The 16,464-nt window shown below is 34.7% G+C and overlaps 2 protein-coding genes across 2 annotated transcripts in view; one reads left to right on the top strand and one right to left on the bottom strand.

Annotated features, from left to right (window-relative positions):
- Nucleotides 1-6,371: 6,371 nt before the first annotated feature.
- The window catches only part of LOC131665443 (ubiquitin carboxyl-terminal hydrolase 7), a 957,589-nt gene continuing 947,496 nt past the window's right edge, over nucleotides 6,372-16,464 (top strand). Inside the window, exons 1-2 of the mRNA XM_058937325.1 lie at nucleotides 6,372-6,760; nucleotides 6,862-7,048. Of these exons, the coding sequence (XP_058793308.1) occupies nucleotides 6,958-7,048 (91 nt within the window). The 5' untranslated portion in view covers nucleotides 6,372-6,760; nucleotides 6,862-6,957. The remainder of the gene's footprint in view (nucleotides 6,761-6,861; nucleotides 7,049-16,464) is intronic.
- LOC131665452 (uncharacterized) lies at nucleotides 9,151-10,162 on the bottom strand. The gene is made up of 3 exons (XM_058937335.1): nucleotides 9,788-10,162; nucleotides 9,467-9,706; nucleotides 9,151-9,199 (listed from the first exon to the last, which is right to left on the bottom strand). Exons 1-3 carry the CDS (start codon nucleotides 10,038-10,040, stop codon nucleotides 9,195-9,197), a joined length of 498 nt encoding a protein of 165 aa, XP_058793318.1. The 5' UTR covers nucleotides 10,041-10,162; the 3' UTR covers nucleotides 9,151-9,194.

Genomic DNA, 16,464 nt, shown 5'->3' on the forward strand with positions numbered 1-16,464 from the left:
TTAAAGGGGAAGAAACCGAAGACAGCGAAGGAGAGGAAGGTGAAGAAATTAAAGAAAGAGAAGTAAAAGAGGTAATAAGAAAAATGAAAAAGAAAAAGGCGACAGAGGAAGATGGTATAGCAAATGAAGCGTGGGTGGAAGGCACGGAAGGCTTGATAAAAGATATGAAAAAATGCTTAAATGGAATATGGAACGGAGAAGGATATCCGGAAAAATGGAGGAAGGGAATAATAGTACCAATATATAAGAAAGGGAGGAAAGAAGAAGTAGGAAACTATCGAGGAATAACGCTGATGTATACGGGATATAAAATATATGCGAATATACTGAGAAAAAAGCTGGAAAGAGAACTAGAAGCTAAAGAAACGCTAAGTGATACGCAGATGGGATTTAGGAAGAAAAGAGCAACAATGGACGCGATTTTTATATTAAAAACAATAATAGGAAAGGAAATAAGGGAAAAAGGAGGAAAACTGTTCGTATTCTTTGCAGATATGAAAGCCGCTTTTGATAAAATAAAGAGGAAGAAAATATGGGAAACAATGAAAGAGAAAGGGATAAATAGAAAAATTAGGAAAAGAATAGAAGAAATATATAAGAAAACAGGGAGTAAGGTAAAAGTTGGAGGAGAAATAATCGGGGAGTTTGAGACTTACAAGGCATAAGACAAGGGTGCCCTTTGAGCACTACGCTATTTAATCTTGCCTTCGCCGACCTGGAAGTGATGATCAAGCAGGTGCAGGAAGGAGGGGTAGTGATAGGAAGGAAGAAAATATGGACATTAGGATACGCAGATGATATAGTGATGATGGCAAAGAGTGAAAGTGGAATGAAAGCAATGCTGAAAAAATTAAAAAGATACCTGGAAGAAAGGGGGTTAGAGTTAAATGTAGGAAAATCAAAGATGATGAAATGCAGGAGAGGAGGAGCAAGGGGGAAGGAAGAAGAATTCGAATGGGAAGATGAGAAGATAGAGATGGTAAAAGAGTACAACTACTTAGGATATGTGATAAGCAGAAATAACGGAAATAAAAAGCAGATCAAGAAGTTAGAAGGGAAAATAAATATGGGACTCGGAAAGTTATGGGGGCTAGGAGAAAAGCTATTTAGAGAAAACTGGGAGCTAAGGATGAACCTGTTCGATTTAATGAAACGAGAGGAAGCAGGTATTGGGAAAAAGAAGAAAATAAGAGATGCAGTATGTGTATGAAAGAGGAAGAAAACTGGAAGCACATGGTAGAAAAATGTGAAAAAAGCAGAAAGGAAGGGGAAGAATGGGAAAAAATAATAATAGGAAGCAAAGAACAGATAGCGTGGATGATGGAGATAAAATGGAAAAGAAGAAGAAATGAAGAGAAGAAAGAAAAAGAAAAGCAAGAAGACGAAGCTACAAGATCCTAAGGAGAGATGGAAACAGAAGACAGAGAAGCAAGACTCGCGGACACATCTACACACACATACATACACACAAAATACAAACATACACGCAAACATAAACATACACATACACACACACATACAAGATACAAGTAAATGCAACTACACAAGCGAGAGGAAGCAGGTATTGGAGGATGGAGCAAAATGGAAAAGAAGAAGAATCGAAGAAGAGCAAGAAAAAGGTAAACTAGAAGGCAAATTATAAGATATTAAGGAAAAATAAGTGAGGTTGAGGAAAGGAAAGGCAGAGGGAGCAATAGGAAACAAGAAAAAGGTGTCAAAGCCTTAACAAGAAGAAAGATAGATGAAATGATTAGCAAGAAGGAGAGCAAAAGCAACGGAAAGGCAAAGGTGAAAAGGCAAAAGAAAGTAATAAAGGAAAAGCTGAAATGAAAACAGAAGAGCGGAAAAGGCAGATCTTGGAGAGAGAAAGAGGAAGAGAAGATTAATCAGAAGAAAAATGAGAAGTAAAGAGGAACAGGCAGGAGCAGAAGACAGAGACACAAGAGATGCAGACACACCTACAAAGGCACATATTTACACAACACATACACACACACACGCACGCGCGCACTCACACACACACATACACACAAAACACATACATAATCAACTACACAAATTGGATACGAGACACAAATAGAAATTTAAGAAATGTAAACCAAATGTAACATATAAGTTGTAAATAAATAAACTGTATCGTCAAGGAATCGTCTTGTGGTTGAACAGTGAAACAGTGAAAATGGGGCGACCATCCAGAGCAGGTTACCCTACGAATCAAGCATAAGTCTTAGGCCAGATTTATTATGAGAGTTGCGAGGACTACCGAAAGGGATCGAAGGATTGCACTCGTATGATGGGATACGACCAGTGATGAGAATCCGATGAGGCTACAAAAAATTTCATTTTCATGAAGTTGTATCTCATCTACTATATATCGTCTATACAACTATGCCCAAGATTCTCAGTCGGCAGTAGCCATTGTATTTCTCGTTCCGGTTCCAATGTTTGTTTATATTTTCAAAATTCGTTCGGCTTTCTGAGTCACATTTGGCATTTCAAATAGTAACAGGTACAAATTTTTATAGTGCGACTGAAAAATCGTTATTAGAGGAACTAGCAAGTTTGAAGAAAAAATGTAAGGCAAAAAAATTAAAAAATAAATCAGTGCTTATTGTAGGTGCTGGAGGTTCGGGCTGTCCATCGTTTTTATATTTAGCTGGTGTAAGTATTGCTCACATAAGTATTTTTAATTACGATGACATAAAACTCAAAATATTTATCAAAAATTGTGAAAATTAAGCATTTAGAATTTTGCTATTGTATAGGCAATATGATTCTTGAACCAGATTGGATGCATATTTAGAGGTGGACTTAAATTGATTATGTGTGGATTTTTACTTATCAACAGATGAGGTAGACAAAGCTTTGACCTATAAAATTACATTTTTTATAAAAGATATAAGAAACAAGACTCTTCAACCTACACTAGAAAAGTTCCTCTTGCATTGGTTTGATTCATGAGGTCATATCTCTTCATTTCAGTATTCAAAGTATCAGTCAGAGAAATTGCACTGGCATTATTGACTAGAATATCAATTCCTCTACATTTATCCACTGAATTTTTAACAGCATTGGCAACTTGAGTTTCATTTCTTACATCAACTATACATGGTAGAGCTTTTCCACCAACCTTTTCAACTACAAAGCATTCGCATAATGAGCGTGAAATAAGATATTCACTAACAATATGTTTGAAATTTTTAAGTTCGCTTACTTTCATGAGCAGGTGATACTTCTCCTTTAATAGCACTTATTAATTTTGCTGATATAAACATCAAAGGGACAGACAGGATAGTACACACAACCATAGGCGAAACAATCAGATCAATATCATTATTATAATGCAGTGTGAAAATAAATAAAGCTGGAGCAGTAGGAATGGTTCCATAGAAAAAACCAAAAGTGCTCAAATCAGATGTGTCGGTGGAATTTTCTCCAGCATTCAGTAGTATCACAGATTCTCTAATAACTAATGGAAGGACTAGAAGTTTAACAGAAATGAGAATTCCTGGTATTACTAATGCTATACCCTTGAGCTTGTGAATTTTGCCAACCATCATGAGTTCAAGCTAAAAGAGAGCACTTGCTGAGAATGCATTTCCAAGGACTTCTAGAACTACTTCGAGCAAAGTTGGCAATTTATGACTGAATATGAGGTTTCTAATGATTTCGATAACAGTCATAACTAGTGTAGGATTTAAAGCAATCCCTTTGGCAATTGCTTTAAGCATGTCCCAATTACTTCTTTCAGTACGATTGTCTACTCCTTCACTGTGCTTAGACACTTCCAGAAAAACAAAAAAAACGAAAGGTTCAAGGCAACTAGTGATATTGGTGTTACTAAATATAAATATGCTGAATACTCAGGATGTGCTGAGGCATAAAGAGTATTTACTGAAAATAACAACACAATTTATTAATTCTAAATAATTAATTTTCACAATTTTTGATAAATATTTTGAGTTTTATGTCATCGTAATTAAAAAGACTTGTGAGCAATACTTACACCAGCTAAATATAAAAACGATGGACAGCCCGAACCTCCAGCACCTACAATAAGCACTGATTTATTTTTTAATTTTTTTGCCTTACATTTTTTCTTCAAACTTGCTAGTTCCTCTAATAACGATTTTTCAGTCGCACTATAAAATTTTGTACCTATTACTATTTGATATGCCAAATGTGACTCAGAAAGCCGAACGAATTTTGAAAATATAAACAAACATTGGAACCGGAACGAGAAATACAATAGCTGACTGCCGACTAAGAATCTTAGGCATAGTTGTATAGACGATATAGATGAGATACAACTTCATGAAAATGAAATTTTTTGTAGCCTCATCGGATTTTCATCACTGGATACGACCTAATCTTACCGATAGCACCTGGACCAGATGTAACAAACGAGCAGCTTTAAATCATTATGAAATGGTGTCAGTTAAGGTATGAGAATAATCAATTACAGTATGTAGAGTATGTTCCTCTATCACCTGATCAATGTACCAGAGAAGAAATGCAAGTCTGGATAGATATTATCTAGTTGCATATTTTCATGAAGAAACGATCGAACACGGAAGAACGTACGTAGTATTTCTGCCTTATGGAGGTAGAGGTTTTGCGGATTTGTTAACTTTCGATAACTGTGTGCAATGCTCTCGACCTCTACTTGTGTGGCGTTTTTGTAAGTTATGTATTTTAAAATACTTAAGCCACGGACCGAAAAATATTTTCTTCATCTGTTGGGAGTGCTGGTCAAGTGCTCATCAGAATGCCCTTCAACCTAGAGAAAAGTGCTGTATATGTAAACCTGGCACCATAGGAGAAGAAATATTTTTAAGAAGATTAAATGTAGTGTGGAGTGGTGGTTTATTGACTTTTGAAAATTAGAGACTTTATGTTAAGTAGTGCTTCGAAGTGTTTCTCTTTTAAACATATATATGTGTAAAATTACTTTGTGTTTAGTACGTAGTGTTTATTGTAACTTCGTTATGTGCAAGGTATAAGTGTAAGTATAATATTTTGATGTACGAAATTTCAAATAGGCAGGTGCAACTTGCGAGCGCTCTGCGTCGCTAGTCTACGGGGGTGGGCGTGTTACGTTGAGGACGAGTCAGACTATTTTATAGCGGTAAAATTTGAATTTTTTTTTATGAAAGGGGAGTTCCCGTAATGAAAAGTAATAGTCATTTAATAGCTGATTTTATTCTCAGTGACGCACTTACCACTTCTGGGTTTAACCCTTTATTGATTAGTTTTTATGTATTTTGTACTATAAAAGAGGACGCAAAACAATTGTAAGTGAGACGCTGTATTCGACTTTGTAACACTACGCACCTTCTGTAATTTAATCAATAAATATTTTAAATCTATTTCTATAATAACTTATTTGAGAGTTATACCTAATTCTTATCTATGTTACATCTCTTGCTTCTGAGGTACGAGATTCTTGACCAGTTAAACTACAGGTAAAATTATTACTTTTTCACTCGGTATTTTAGATACGTTGTCGGCCTGCTTTCGTGTTAGTCTCGCACCCATGGTAAAGCGCTTACGCGTTGACCGAAAAGAGACAGTCGCGTTTGAGTAACTCTTCTCAATTCGTGGCCGTTACGTGAGACGTAACATAAATATTAATAATTTTGAAAAAGTAAGAGGGGTGCAATTAAAACGAGCAAGGATTCAATTTTTTTGCACTCTTTCTTTGCAAAAATATTAAGTATTACTAAAGATATCGCAGTCACTAAAAACGAAAAGATTATTATAATTTTTAATTTTTTTTTGGGATTATTGAAGGGGTTCAATTAAAATAATGAGCATTTTTGGAGGTTGGTTTCAATTAGAGATATTTCGAATGGTATTTTTTTTTCACTGTCCATTTATAAGACTTTGCTGGCTGTGTAAGGGGTTGAAGCTTTTTACGGATCTCTTCCAGAATTGCCCAACCCTGTTAAACGCCACAATTTAAAAAATAGCTGATTGATAACCACTGGTACTTGATTTTTTATTGTTATGTAAGAAGCCATTGATATTTACATAGATTTTGCAAGGGTTTTAATTCCACGTATAACGTGGAATCTATTGAACTGATTAATTTTATTCAAAAGCGTATTATTATTGAATATTGATCCAATCTACATATTCAGGCTGAGCTTCAACTCCTAAATTGAAAATTGTAATTTAATTATTAAACTCCGTGACGAACAAAGAAATACCTATGAAAATTTCTCTTAACTAATTAACGCGGAAACGATTGCATTAATTACTTTTATGAACAGTCAAAAAAAATTACTTTTTAAAGGTTAACTTCCACGAGTTGTTTCGGTCTAGCTGAAATTGTATTGTTTACATAATCTCGATTATGATAAAATGCCGGAAATATAATTTTTAATTGTTCTAACTAAACTAACTAAGTATTGAGAGTGCTGATTTGGTGGTTTTGTCTTTGAATAAACCGTTATAGCTATGTGTAAAAAATATGTTGAAGTTATGTTTGTGAATTGATAAATCTAATAGTGTCAGATTTTTTATCAACATTTTGATTTAAAGTTATGAAAAAAAAGTAATATAACAAAATTGTAACTATATTTATTTTATAATTACTTGAATTGTACTTCAAGCTACACATATACAGAATTCATATTTATAATTACAAAATATGTTATTTCTGCTCTCTTTCTCTGCATGAGTGTGTATGTTTGCGCGTGCCCGCGTGTGTATGCGCGTGTGTGTTGTTTTCTCTCTGAAATCTCAACATATAAAGGTAAAAACGTCTCCTTAATTAAATCAATGATTATTTACACATACTCTGTAGATAATTCTTATTTCAGATTTTTTATATATTATTATTCTCATTATTTACAGAAATATATTTGTTCAGTTTCCTGAGATTAATTGAAGATTTTTGAATTTTTATTGGATGACACTGTTATACAAAAATTTGAATGCTCAAGTATTGTGATGAATCATATAAACAATTTAAATCACGTTCAGCAGTTACACCTGGATTCAATTCAGGCTGATGGTGTAGAAGAAATGGATACTCAAGAAGGTACTATCATACTTTGCAAATGTCTAGTTGCATTTTAAATCATATCTTATGTATCAAGGAAATCATCATTATCATATAATTTAGATAACTATATTTTAGATTAATTTTTATATGTTATTGAGTTATGGATTTTCTATATATTTCATTGATCACTATTCCCTGACAGTTTTATCTTAGTTGATAATGTTCTTAATCATAGTAAGCAAATAAAACCTTGTTGATGTTAGCAATTTTCGTTAATTTTTTTATAAGAAATAAAAGTCTAAATTGCTGTTGTCAATTCATTTGTCCTGATGACACCACATTTAGGCTATTATTTTCTGGAAGAGGTTAACAAATCTATTAACAAAATATCAAAAAGTATTTTCTTTCCTTATTTGTTTACATCAGTCAAGTACAGCATTAACTAAGATGTTCTGCTTAAGAATTTTGTAAAGTAACAAATTTTGTTATATATTGTGTATATATAAAATTATCATTTGATTTGAGTTAAAACCAGTTGATTATATGAATTACTTTTTATTATTGATCTTGAAAAGTTTAATTAACATATTTTAGTTTGTTCATATTTTAAATATTAAGTAAACTGTTCAACTTTTTTAAATATATTGGCTATGAAAATATATTTTAACCTTACAAACTAGAAAAAAAATCTTTCCATCTTTGATAATTAACAATAAGGTTTGAAATTTAATTATTTTCTAATAATTAAATTTGTCTTTCACATATAAAGTATGTCATATGTATATAATGAAAATATGATTTAATGCAGACTTGTTATGTTTTATGTGAAAGGATTCAAGATAGTGGCTTATATTTTGTTTGCAGTAGATTTTAAAAGTCATGCTCTAATTTTGCAACTTAAATCATAGTTGAACAGACAATGTAAATCAAATATGTTTGATATGAAAAATTAACTAACCAATAGTGTAATTGGCATTTGGTTAAATAGAGTAGAAAAAAGTTATTTAGTATTAAAAGTTGAAACTAAATTATCTTAAAGCTTATATGTAGACAAGGCCTTATCTCTACGTTTTGTCAAAAGAAATTTTATTATTTACATATATAATTGATAAGAACCTAATATAAAGAAGAGAAAGAATCAAATTAGAATTGGAATAATCTTTTAGAATCTTTAATGAAATTAGTGAATATTATGCAATAAAAAATAAAAATTTGTTGTTGGTATTTCTGAGTATTTCTTATAAAAATATCGTTAAAATCTCAAGTTTTTACTTTACAAAAATATAGAGACAGTGAGGGATTCTATGAGAAAATTCCTTAATTAGGAAAAGTTATTTAAAATATTCAAGTTGTGAGTTTACTCTGAATTTCACGATTTCTACATTGTACAATGTATCAGAAGTTTAAAAATACTTGAGTTCATAACCAATTAACTTTTCATACCTTTTTTGCAAAAGAAGTTGTAACAATTATGTGAAAACACTTGAAATATTTTTTGATCCGAATATTGATTCTTGTATAGCTTTAAAAACTTACATGTCAGCTTTACAATTTCATTAGTTATTAGATTACATTACCATTGTTTATAGAATTTAGAGTTGAACTTTGCTTTGTATTTCACATTACTTTTTAAACTTTTTACATGTCAAATTTGAGGTTCTATATGACTTATAGAAAAATGTTATTTTACTTTATATAGTATATTAATGTTACTTTTTCACTCTCGATATTTTAAAAATTAATGCAGTTATCACAATGTTTTAGGATCTAGTCCTCAAATGTGGCTGGATAAGTAGGGATTGAATCACAAAATATTGATTAATTATGAAACAAAATTATACATATATAATATACAAATTCTTATTGGTAAATGTACATGATTATCTGTAAAAAAGTGTAGTGGATAGACCCGGATGATGTATAATCATATTATTTTTATTCAGATTTATTGGATTCAAATTTCAGGAATTGATAGGAAGAATGGATATCCATGCATTGATTCAAATCAAATACATAATGCAGATGTGGCAATTTTTATTTATTAAAATAAATAATTGAAAGAAAACAAGAGAAAGAAAGAAAGAAAGTAGAAAACCCCGGTCTCAAGCGGGGAAAATTCTTGAATAATAAAAAAATTTTCTGTGCATGAAACTAGACCTAACTTTTTCTTGGATTGTTTTTATCAGTCTGAAACAAATAAATAACAAGAGATTTTTATTACAATATTTGAATATTTTTCACGTATTCGCTTATTATTATTAATTATAACTCACTTCATTTAAAAATATTTCATTTGCATGGATAAGGTCTTGTATAGCCATTATTTATTCATCATTAATAATATTAATATTATCTAAAGTTTCAACTCACAAAATAAAAGTTTTCTATCTAATAAAAAGTTTTATGTTGTTTTAATAAAAGGAAATTTGCTTATATAATTAGAATTTAACTTACTGTAAAGCAATGTCAGATTTGAATTGTTGGCTGTAGAGATGAATCTACAATGCTGTTTTCCCATAGTTAGGAAAAAATACATGTTGCAACCATGTTTGAAGTAATTCACTCGACAGCTTTCCTGATGCACTTGCTCGCAAAAATATATTAGGTGCATTGAATAGTTTTTTTGAAACAATGGGTCCAAACTTCCGTTTATTTCTTTTAATACCATAAAAAGGAGTGATAGCAATGTCCCTTCTAGAGATATTGTCGGTTAAATCGTATAACTATACATAGTCGATGATCCTGATTGTACTACTGATTCGACTGTTTTCTTACCTTTTTCGCTCAATGTTCTGCCAGTATGCATTTCTAAATTGAATCCACTTTGATTGGAATTATATATGTTACTTGCACTTTTGGTTGATAATTCTGTTTTTATCAGGATGATAAAATTTTGACAATATAACTTTAAACTAGCCTCATTTTCAACATGTACTTTAGTCACATATTTAATTATTTTACGCGATACAATTTTATGCTTTTTTTTGAATAGTAATATCCAATTGGGTGAAGGTTTAAACCAAGGCATATCTAACTCATACTTTTTTTGTAAAGCCCATCTTTTAAGATCTAAATATGCACTGTTAACTTCCGATCTAAAGCATTTTCAAGTTGTTGTAAAGTATATTCTGAAACTTTAAACAGAATCTCTCTTTTGGTCGCTCCTGTTAAAATTTGCTGTTTCTATGTTCTCAACTAACGTTCTGACGAAACTTGTTTATCTTTACTCTGGACAGAACTTAAAGACAGTTTCTTTTTCTTACCACTTTCCCAGTATTCAACAGCTTTTTATTTATATCCATCGTCGAGTACTGTATTTGTTACCGTACAAGTAGGTACTTCGGCATAGTCTACACCATGTATTTCTTCAAATTGATCGTCAATTACTTCTGGATTAATGTCAAAATCATCATCCAGGAAACATAAGTTCTCACTTGTCTCACATTCAATACCTGAATTCGTTTCAATGCTTTTTCTCAATATATCTTCATCATAATCGTGTAGCTGCTTCTCTGCATTGTTTAATATAGGTATGCTTTCTACAACCGCACTTATGTGGAATGTTTTCAGTAATTTTTGAATGATGTTGTGATTTTCAATTGCCATTCTAACACAATTTTGATATTCAATAACGTAGATGTAAAGCAAGGTTCTATTACTAATTTACTAAAGTATGCTGATCGAATATGCTTATATATACTGTAAGTGAACGAAACATGTTTCGAAGTTCGCACTACACAAACCGATATCAAATCAAGGTGCCCGAGGTTCCTCCACTGTTAGATCTTGGCTTATCACATACGTCAACGATTGCGATTTCTATCAAGGAAAAAAACAGTTGCAGTTCCAATCTTACTATTTGAACCACATGAACCGCATTCGTTGATTGTGGTTTCTATCAAGGAAAAAAACAGTTGTAGTTCCAATCTTGCTATTTGAACCACATGAACCGCATTCGTTGATTCTTGTTTCTATCAAGAAATAAAAACAGTTGCAGTTCCAATCTTGCTATATGAACCACATGAACCGTATTTGTTGATTGTGGTTTCCACGTCATGCCACAGTTTGATTTTGTTTTGCCACACACATACTCGAGTGTGTTTAAGGCGGAAAATAAGAGTAACATTATCTCATGTTAGTATTTTTGTATTTTCTAAAACCGCCTCGCGAAATACGTACATATACCTATTAGTATAATAAAATCAGTTTGTCTAATGAATTTTTTCGTAATAACATAATCGAATTTCGTCAGGGATGGTAGTAATATTTGTTGAACATAATGATTTAAAAATGAAAAGTTCGTGCAAAAATAAAAACTGCTTGAATTTTTTTAATAAATCTTTTCTATTTTTCAACATAGTCTCCTTTTAGGCTTATACGCTTCATCCAACGCTGCTCTAGTTTGTTAATCCCTTCTAAATAATAGGATTTGTCCAAGTCTGTAAAATAGGCATTCGTTTCTGCAATCACCTCCTCAGGTAGGGTGACATTTCATCTAATGTTATCATACGCGGTGGATGAGTATATTTATTATAAGTAAAGCTTTCCGAGTTTTCAGTAGAATTTTTTACCTAATCTAATCAGTTTGGTTTTTCGTAACATGCATTTAAAAGCTTATAACTTTCACTTTTATTAAAAATTTGAAATATAGTATCGTCTAAATACACTCCCGGTCAAAATTTTTTGTCCATTCTGAAGTACTTGCCGTTTTAAGAAAATAAATCGTAGAAAAATTTTTAAAAAAGCATTTTGTAGCTTTTTTCAAGTACTTCCGAAATTGCTCCTGCAACATTTTTTTGTTCGAATTCAGCGATTTTATAAGCTTTTTTCAAAGCAACGTTAAAATTTTACTCTCCGTATCTTTAAATATTCGAATGATACAAAAAGAATGTTTATTTGAAAGAAAACACTTTATTTTGGACAGAAAATACACAGAAATTTTTTAAGAATTAAAAAAAAGATTTAAGCCATTTTCTTTTTTTGTAAGTTTATTAAATTAATAGAAGAATATTTGATTGTATATAAAATTTTCTGAAAAAATGTTTACGTATTCTCTATATAAAATAATCATTTTTTCTAGATAAACTTTGCTCTATAATTCGAATTTTCAATGTTTACAGATGTCCATTCCTTAAGATTGTTATTAAACTAAATATGTAAAAAAAAGTACATTCATAAAGTTACGTAAAATTTTTCAAAATGATCTACTGTCTAATTGCGACTCGTTACCGGCGAAGTAATTGAGTCCAGTTCTTGATGATTTTTTTAATTTTTATTGTGTTGAATTTAATGTTACTCGAAATTTTATTGAAGCTGCAAAAATATATTGAATTGCGATAATATTTCGCGTGCGCGCACCTTAAATTGTGTTATTCTAATTATTATAAGAGGAAAGGATAAATAAATTAATCTAAATTAGAGAAAAAAGCCTCGAAAGGCATAAAAACCCTTTATTGAACACACACTAGAGAAATAAAAGGTTGCGAATGACGTCACGACGAGATACAATGGTGGCACTCATACACACACGTGTTTTCGTTTTATAGGTTTCACGAAGTAATTTTGTATGATTTGTCACACACCCACACGATAGATAATAACCACGTTCGGTGGTAGTAATCGAATTAACGATCAGATACGATAGATATTGTGCAGAATATACACGCCGTACGTTGGGTACGGAAGGTCGCGAGGGAGCTCCGCATGCTACGAAAAGTAGTCGACTACTACCGGCTCTGCCGGAAGAAGCAAAAAACCAGGCGGGTGGGAGCACATACATACAGAAATGAGTTGCGCGCGCAGGTGCTAGTTAAATCTAGTTTAATAACTAAATTTTGGAACGCTACATACTGCCGGCCACGGCTGCGAAATTGTTTATATCATAACAATAGAACAGGTTAGACTGAACTTAATAATAAATAAGTGGTTAGTAATTCGGTTGATTTGAACCGATGAATCTAGATTGAATCTTGGGTTAGTATGATTCACGATTGGAGTTGGTTTCCTTTGGATGGACCACTCTCTTGATTAGCATCGTTATCACAGTTGATCGATTAAGAGGAAACAAGAAATTACTCTACCTTGATATATTAATCTATGATGCATAACGAAATGAACATTGCTAAATAAACTCTTATTCTAGGAACAAATGAACGAATGAACAACTTATTCTAAGAAATAACAAAGTAAACGGTTAATCCGTGACAACATCACTGGAAAGCGATCGATACAGATCCGAGATTCTGAGCCCCGCATCGGACAGGAACCCGATCTCGGTCAGGTATCGCGTTCGGCTTTGCCGACTACTGGCTGTGAAATCTCTGATTTCACCGTTCACACGGGCCAGGCCATGATTCGCACTAGCAGAATACGACGTGGTTCAACTCTTGTATGGCGAGCCACATCGCGCACATCTGAGGCGTTTAGCTCGTTTGGGGGGATTGTTCTCCCGAGGATTCCAACGGAGACTCATCCTCCCGGAGCACAGGCAGAACGCAGAGCCGAGTGATGTTGCGTTTGTAGATGCCCGATGCCATCTTCACAGATGCTACCCTAGCAATGCCATCACTCCCAGGGTGAACCTCCACGATAACACCCAGCGGCCATCTTGCGCAGTTAGAATTATCTTCCATGGACACGACCACGGAGCCAGGAGTTAGAATAGCGCTTGAATTCAGCCATTTTTGACGGGTTTGTAACTCGTGCAAATACTCCTTGTGCCACTTCTTCCAGAAGTTTTGTCTGGCCTTGGAGATAATTTGATGGATGGTCAACCGGTTGTCCGGCACTGAAACAAAATTAGGTTCAGGTAGAAAATTGTATGGGCGACTTATTAAAAGGTGAGCGAGCGTTATAGCCAACGGGTCGTTCGGATCCGCGGAAATTGTGTACAACGGCCGTGAATTGAGGATCGCTGCGATTTCTTTTAAGAGGGTCTCGAGTTACTCATAAGTGAGCTTCCTATCCTTCATAATGCGATTTAAGTGGTGTTTGAAGCTTTTGACCGCGGCTTCCCACAATCCACCGAAATGCGGAGAGAGGGGCGGATTAAACTGCCGCTCAATGCGATGGGTCACGGCGAAGTTACTCGTCGCGTCTCGAAATTCCGGTGTTTCATGTAGCTCATAGATTTTTTTGAGCTCATTACTCGCACCGATGAAATTTGTCCCATTGTCGGAATTGATAACTCTTGGGGTACCTTGCGTACTGATGAACCGATAAAGACAAAGGAGAAAACCTTCGGTAGAGAGATCAGATGCCAGTTCAATGTGTACAGCCTTGGAAGCCATGCAAACAAAGACGCAACCGTAAGCCTTGATGAAACTTCGATTACGATCTTTTTTCTCTTTAATCAGAATGGGACCGAAGAAATCTATTCCCGTTTTTTCGAGCGCAAAATCAGAATCAGAAGCTACTCTAGATCCTGGTAAGTCGGCCATTTTAGCATGAGGGAACTTTGGTTTTTGTCGAATGCATGGGACACACCGATGAAGAACGTGTCTAATTTGATTTTTCCCGTTTAAGATCCAGAATCTCTGACGCACAGCATAGAGGGTGGATTGAATACCACAATGAAGACCTCTACGATGAGCGTCGCGAATTATTAGATCTGAAACGTGATGGTTTGATGGAAGCAAAATTGGGTGTCTCTGATTAAAAAGTAAATCAGAGTGTTTGAGACGACCACCGACTCTAATTAAGCCGTCATCGTCAAGGAAGGGGTTCAACTCGTTGAACTTAGTTCGAGCTCTGGAGTGGACCCCAGAATTCGATTGTTTCGCGGATCTCAGAAGGGTGATCTCGCGACTGAAATGTTCACGTTGGATTAAAAGCAGAATAGTTCGCTCAGCGTGAGCAATTTCGATAGGCGAAAGCTGACGGACGCCTTTCAATGACCTGCCCCGTTTTGGTGTGTCGTTTGCAAGTGGACTCTTTTTGGGTCAACGCAAAAGATACCTGATCGACCTAACCAGGCAACCATAATCGGAGAAACGAGAATAAATAGTACTGCCGGACAACGCGGTGCACAAAACTAGTCCTTCCTTGACACCTGGTAGATTAGTTGACGAGGAAATAGGTGACTGAGGCCAATTCTCTTCTGAGAGAGCTAGCCACGGAGGGCCGGAAGTCCAAAGTGAGTTGACTAGAAGATCTTTGGGAAGCTGTCCCCGTGATAGTGAGTCAGCTGGATTGTTCCTCGACCGAACGTGACTCCATTCGACCTCTTCACCTAACTTCTGAATGTCGGCTACCCGATTAAATTCGTACGTACGTAACACGTGGGGGGCTTTCTTGAGCCAATGCAAAACTATCTCAGAGTCAGTTCTAAGCATTGCTCGAGCAATAGAAAACGTGAGTTGGGCTTTAACCTCAACATATAACTTCTTCAAAAGCGCGGCCGCAGCAAGTTCTAAATGAGGTATCGTATGATGATTTAACGACGCGACCTTAGACTTACTACACGTTAAACGTATGGTAACATTTCCGGCAGAATCAGCAGAACGGATGAAAACACAAGCGCCTTATCCACGTAGCGAAGCATCGCAGAAACCGTGCAACTCAGTAGAAATGGGATTTAAACAGCGCAAGTATCTCGGTATAGCTAATTCCTGAACGAGCGAAAGTTGTTCGGCTAACGTCATCTATTTGGTATGGATCTCTTGAGGTAGGGATTCATCCCTAACAGCCCTAACGGATCGAAGATATGTGCTATCTAAGACAGAAGATTTCTCTTGCTCGCAACGGAAGTTTTAGGATTTGTAAGATACGTGAAAATATCACGTAGAGAATCCTATACAATCCCGAGGGTTTTCTTAACTGGACTTCCTTGGATTCCGCAGTCTAATTCGAAGATCCTTTTATCGATATTATCCAAGGCTGATGGATGATTGGATGACCATTTGCGAATTATGAAACATCCGCGGCCCAGAAGTTCAATCATCTCATCACGAATTGTTAAGATGTCTTCCAAAGTGTCGGCGCCTGAAAGAAGGTCGTCGACGTAAAAATCTCGCCGAAGCAATAGTGAAGCTCGAGGAAAGCTGAGCTCTTTGTCGATTGCGAGCTGATGGAGAGTTCGGATTACTAAGAAAGGGCCACATCTAACTCCGAAGGTTACGGTATTTAGAACGCAGGTTTTAAGTTCACCATTAATGCGCCAAAGGAATTTGTGGAACTTTCTATCCTCAGGATGAATCCAAATTTGTCTATACATTTTCTCAATATCCGCAGTCATGACATAGAGGTGAGTGCGGAAGCGCAAGATTTGTTGCAAAAGAGTATCCTGAATAGTGGGTCCGGTCAACAAGACATCGTTGAGAGAGATACCGGTGGACGTTTTCGCGGACGCGTCGAATACGACCCTACACTTTGTCGTTTCGCTACAGTCCTTCATCACCGCGTGGTGAGGGAGATAGTAGCCGTCGTTCATGTCGTTTTCGCATATCGACATA

Source organism: Phymastichus coffea, unplaced genomic scaffold, assembly GCF_024137745.1.
Source record: "Phymastichus coffea isolate CEN01 unplaced genomic scaffold, Cenicafe_Pcof_1.1 PCOF00003, whole genome shotgun sequence".
Lineage (NCBI taxonomy): Eukaryota > Metazoa > Arthropoda > Insecta > Hymenoptera > Eulophidae > Phymastichus > Phymastichus coffea.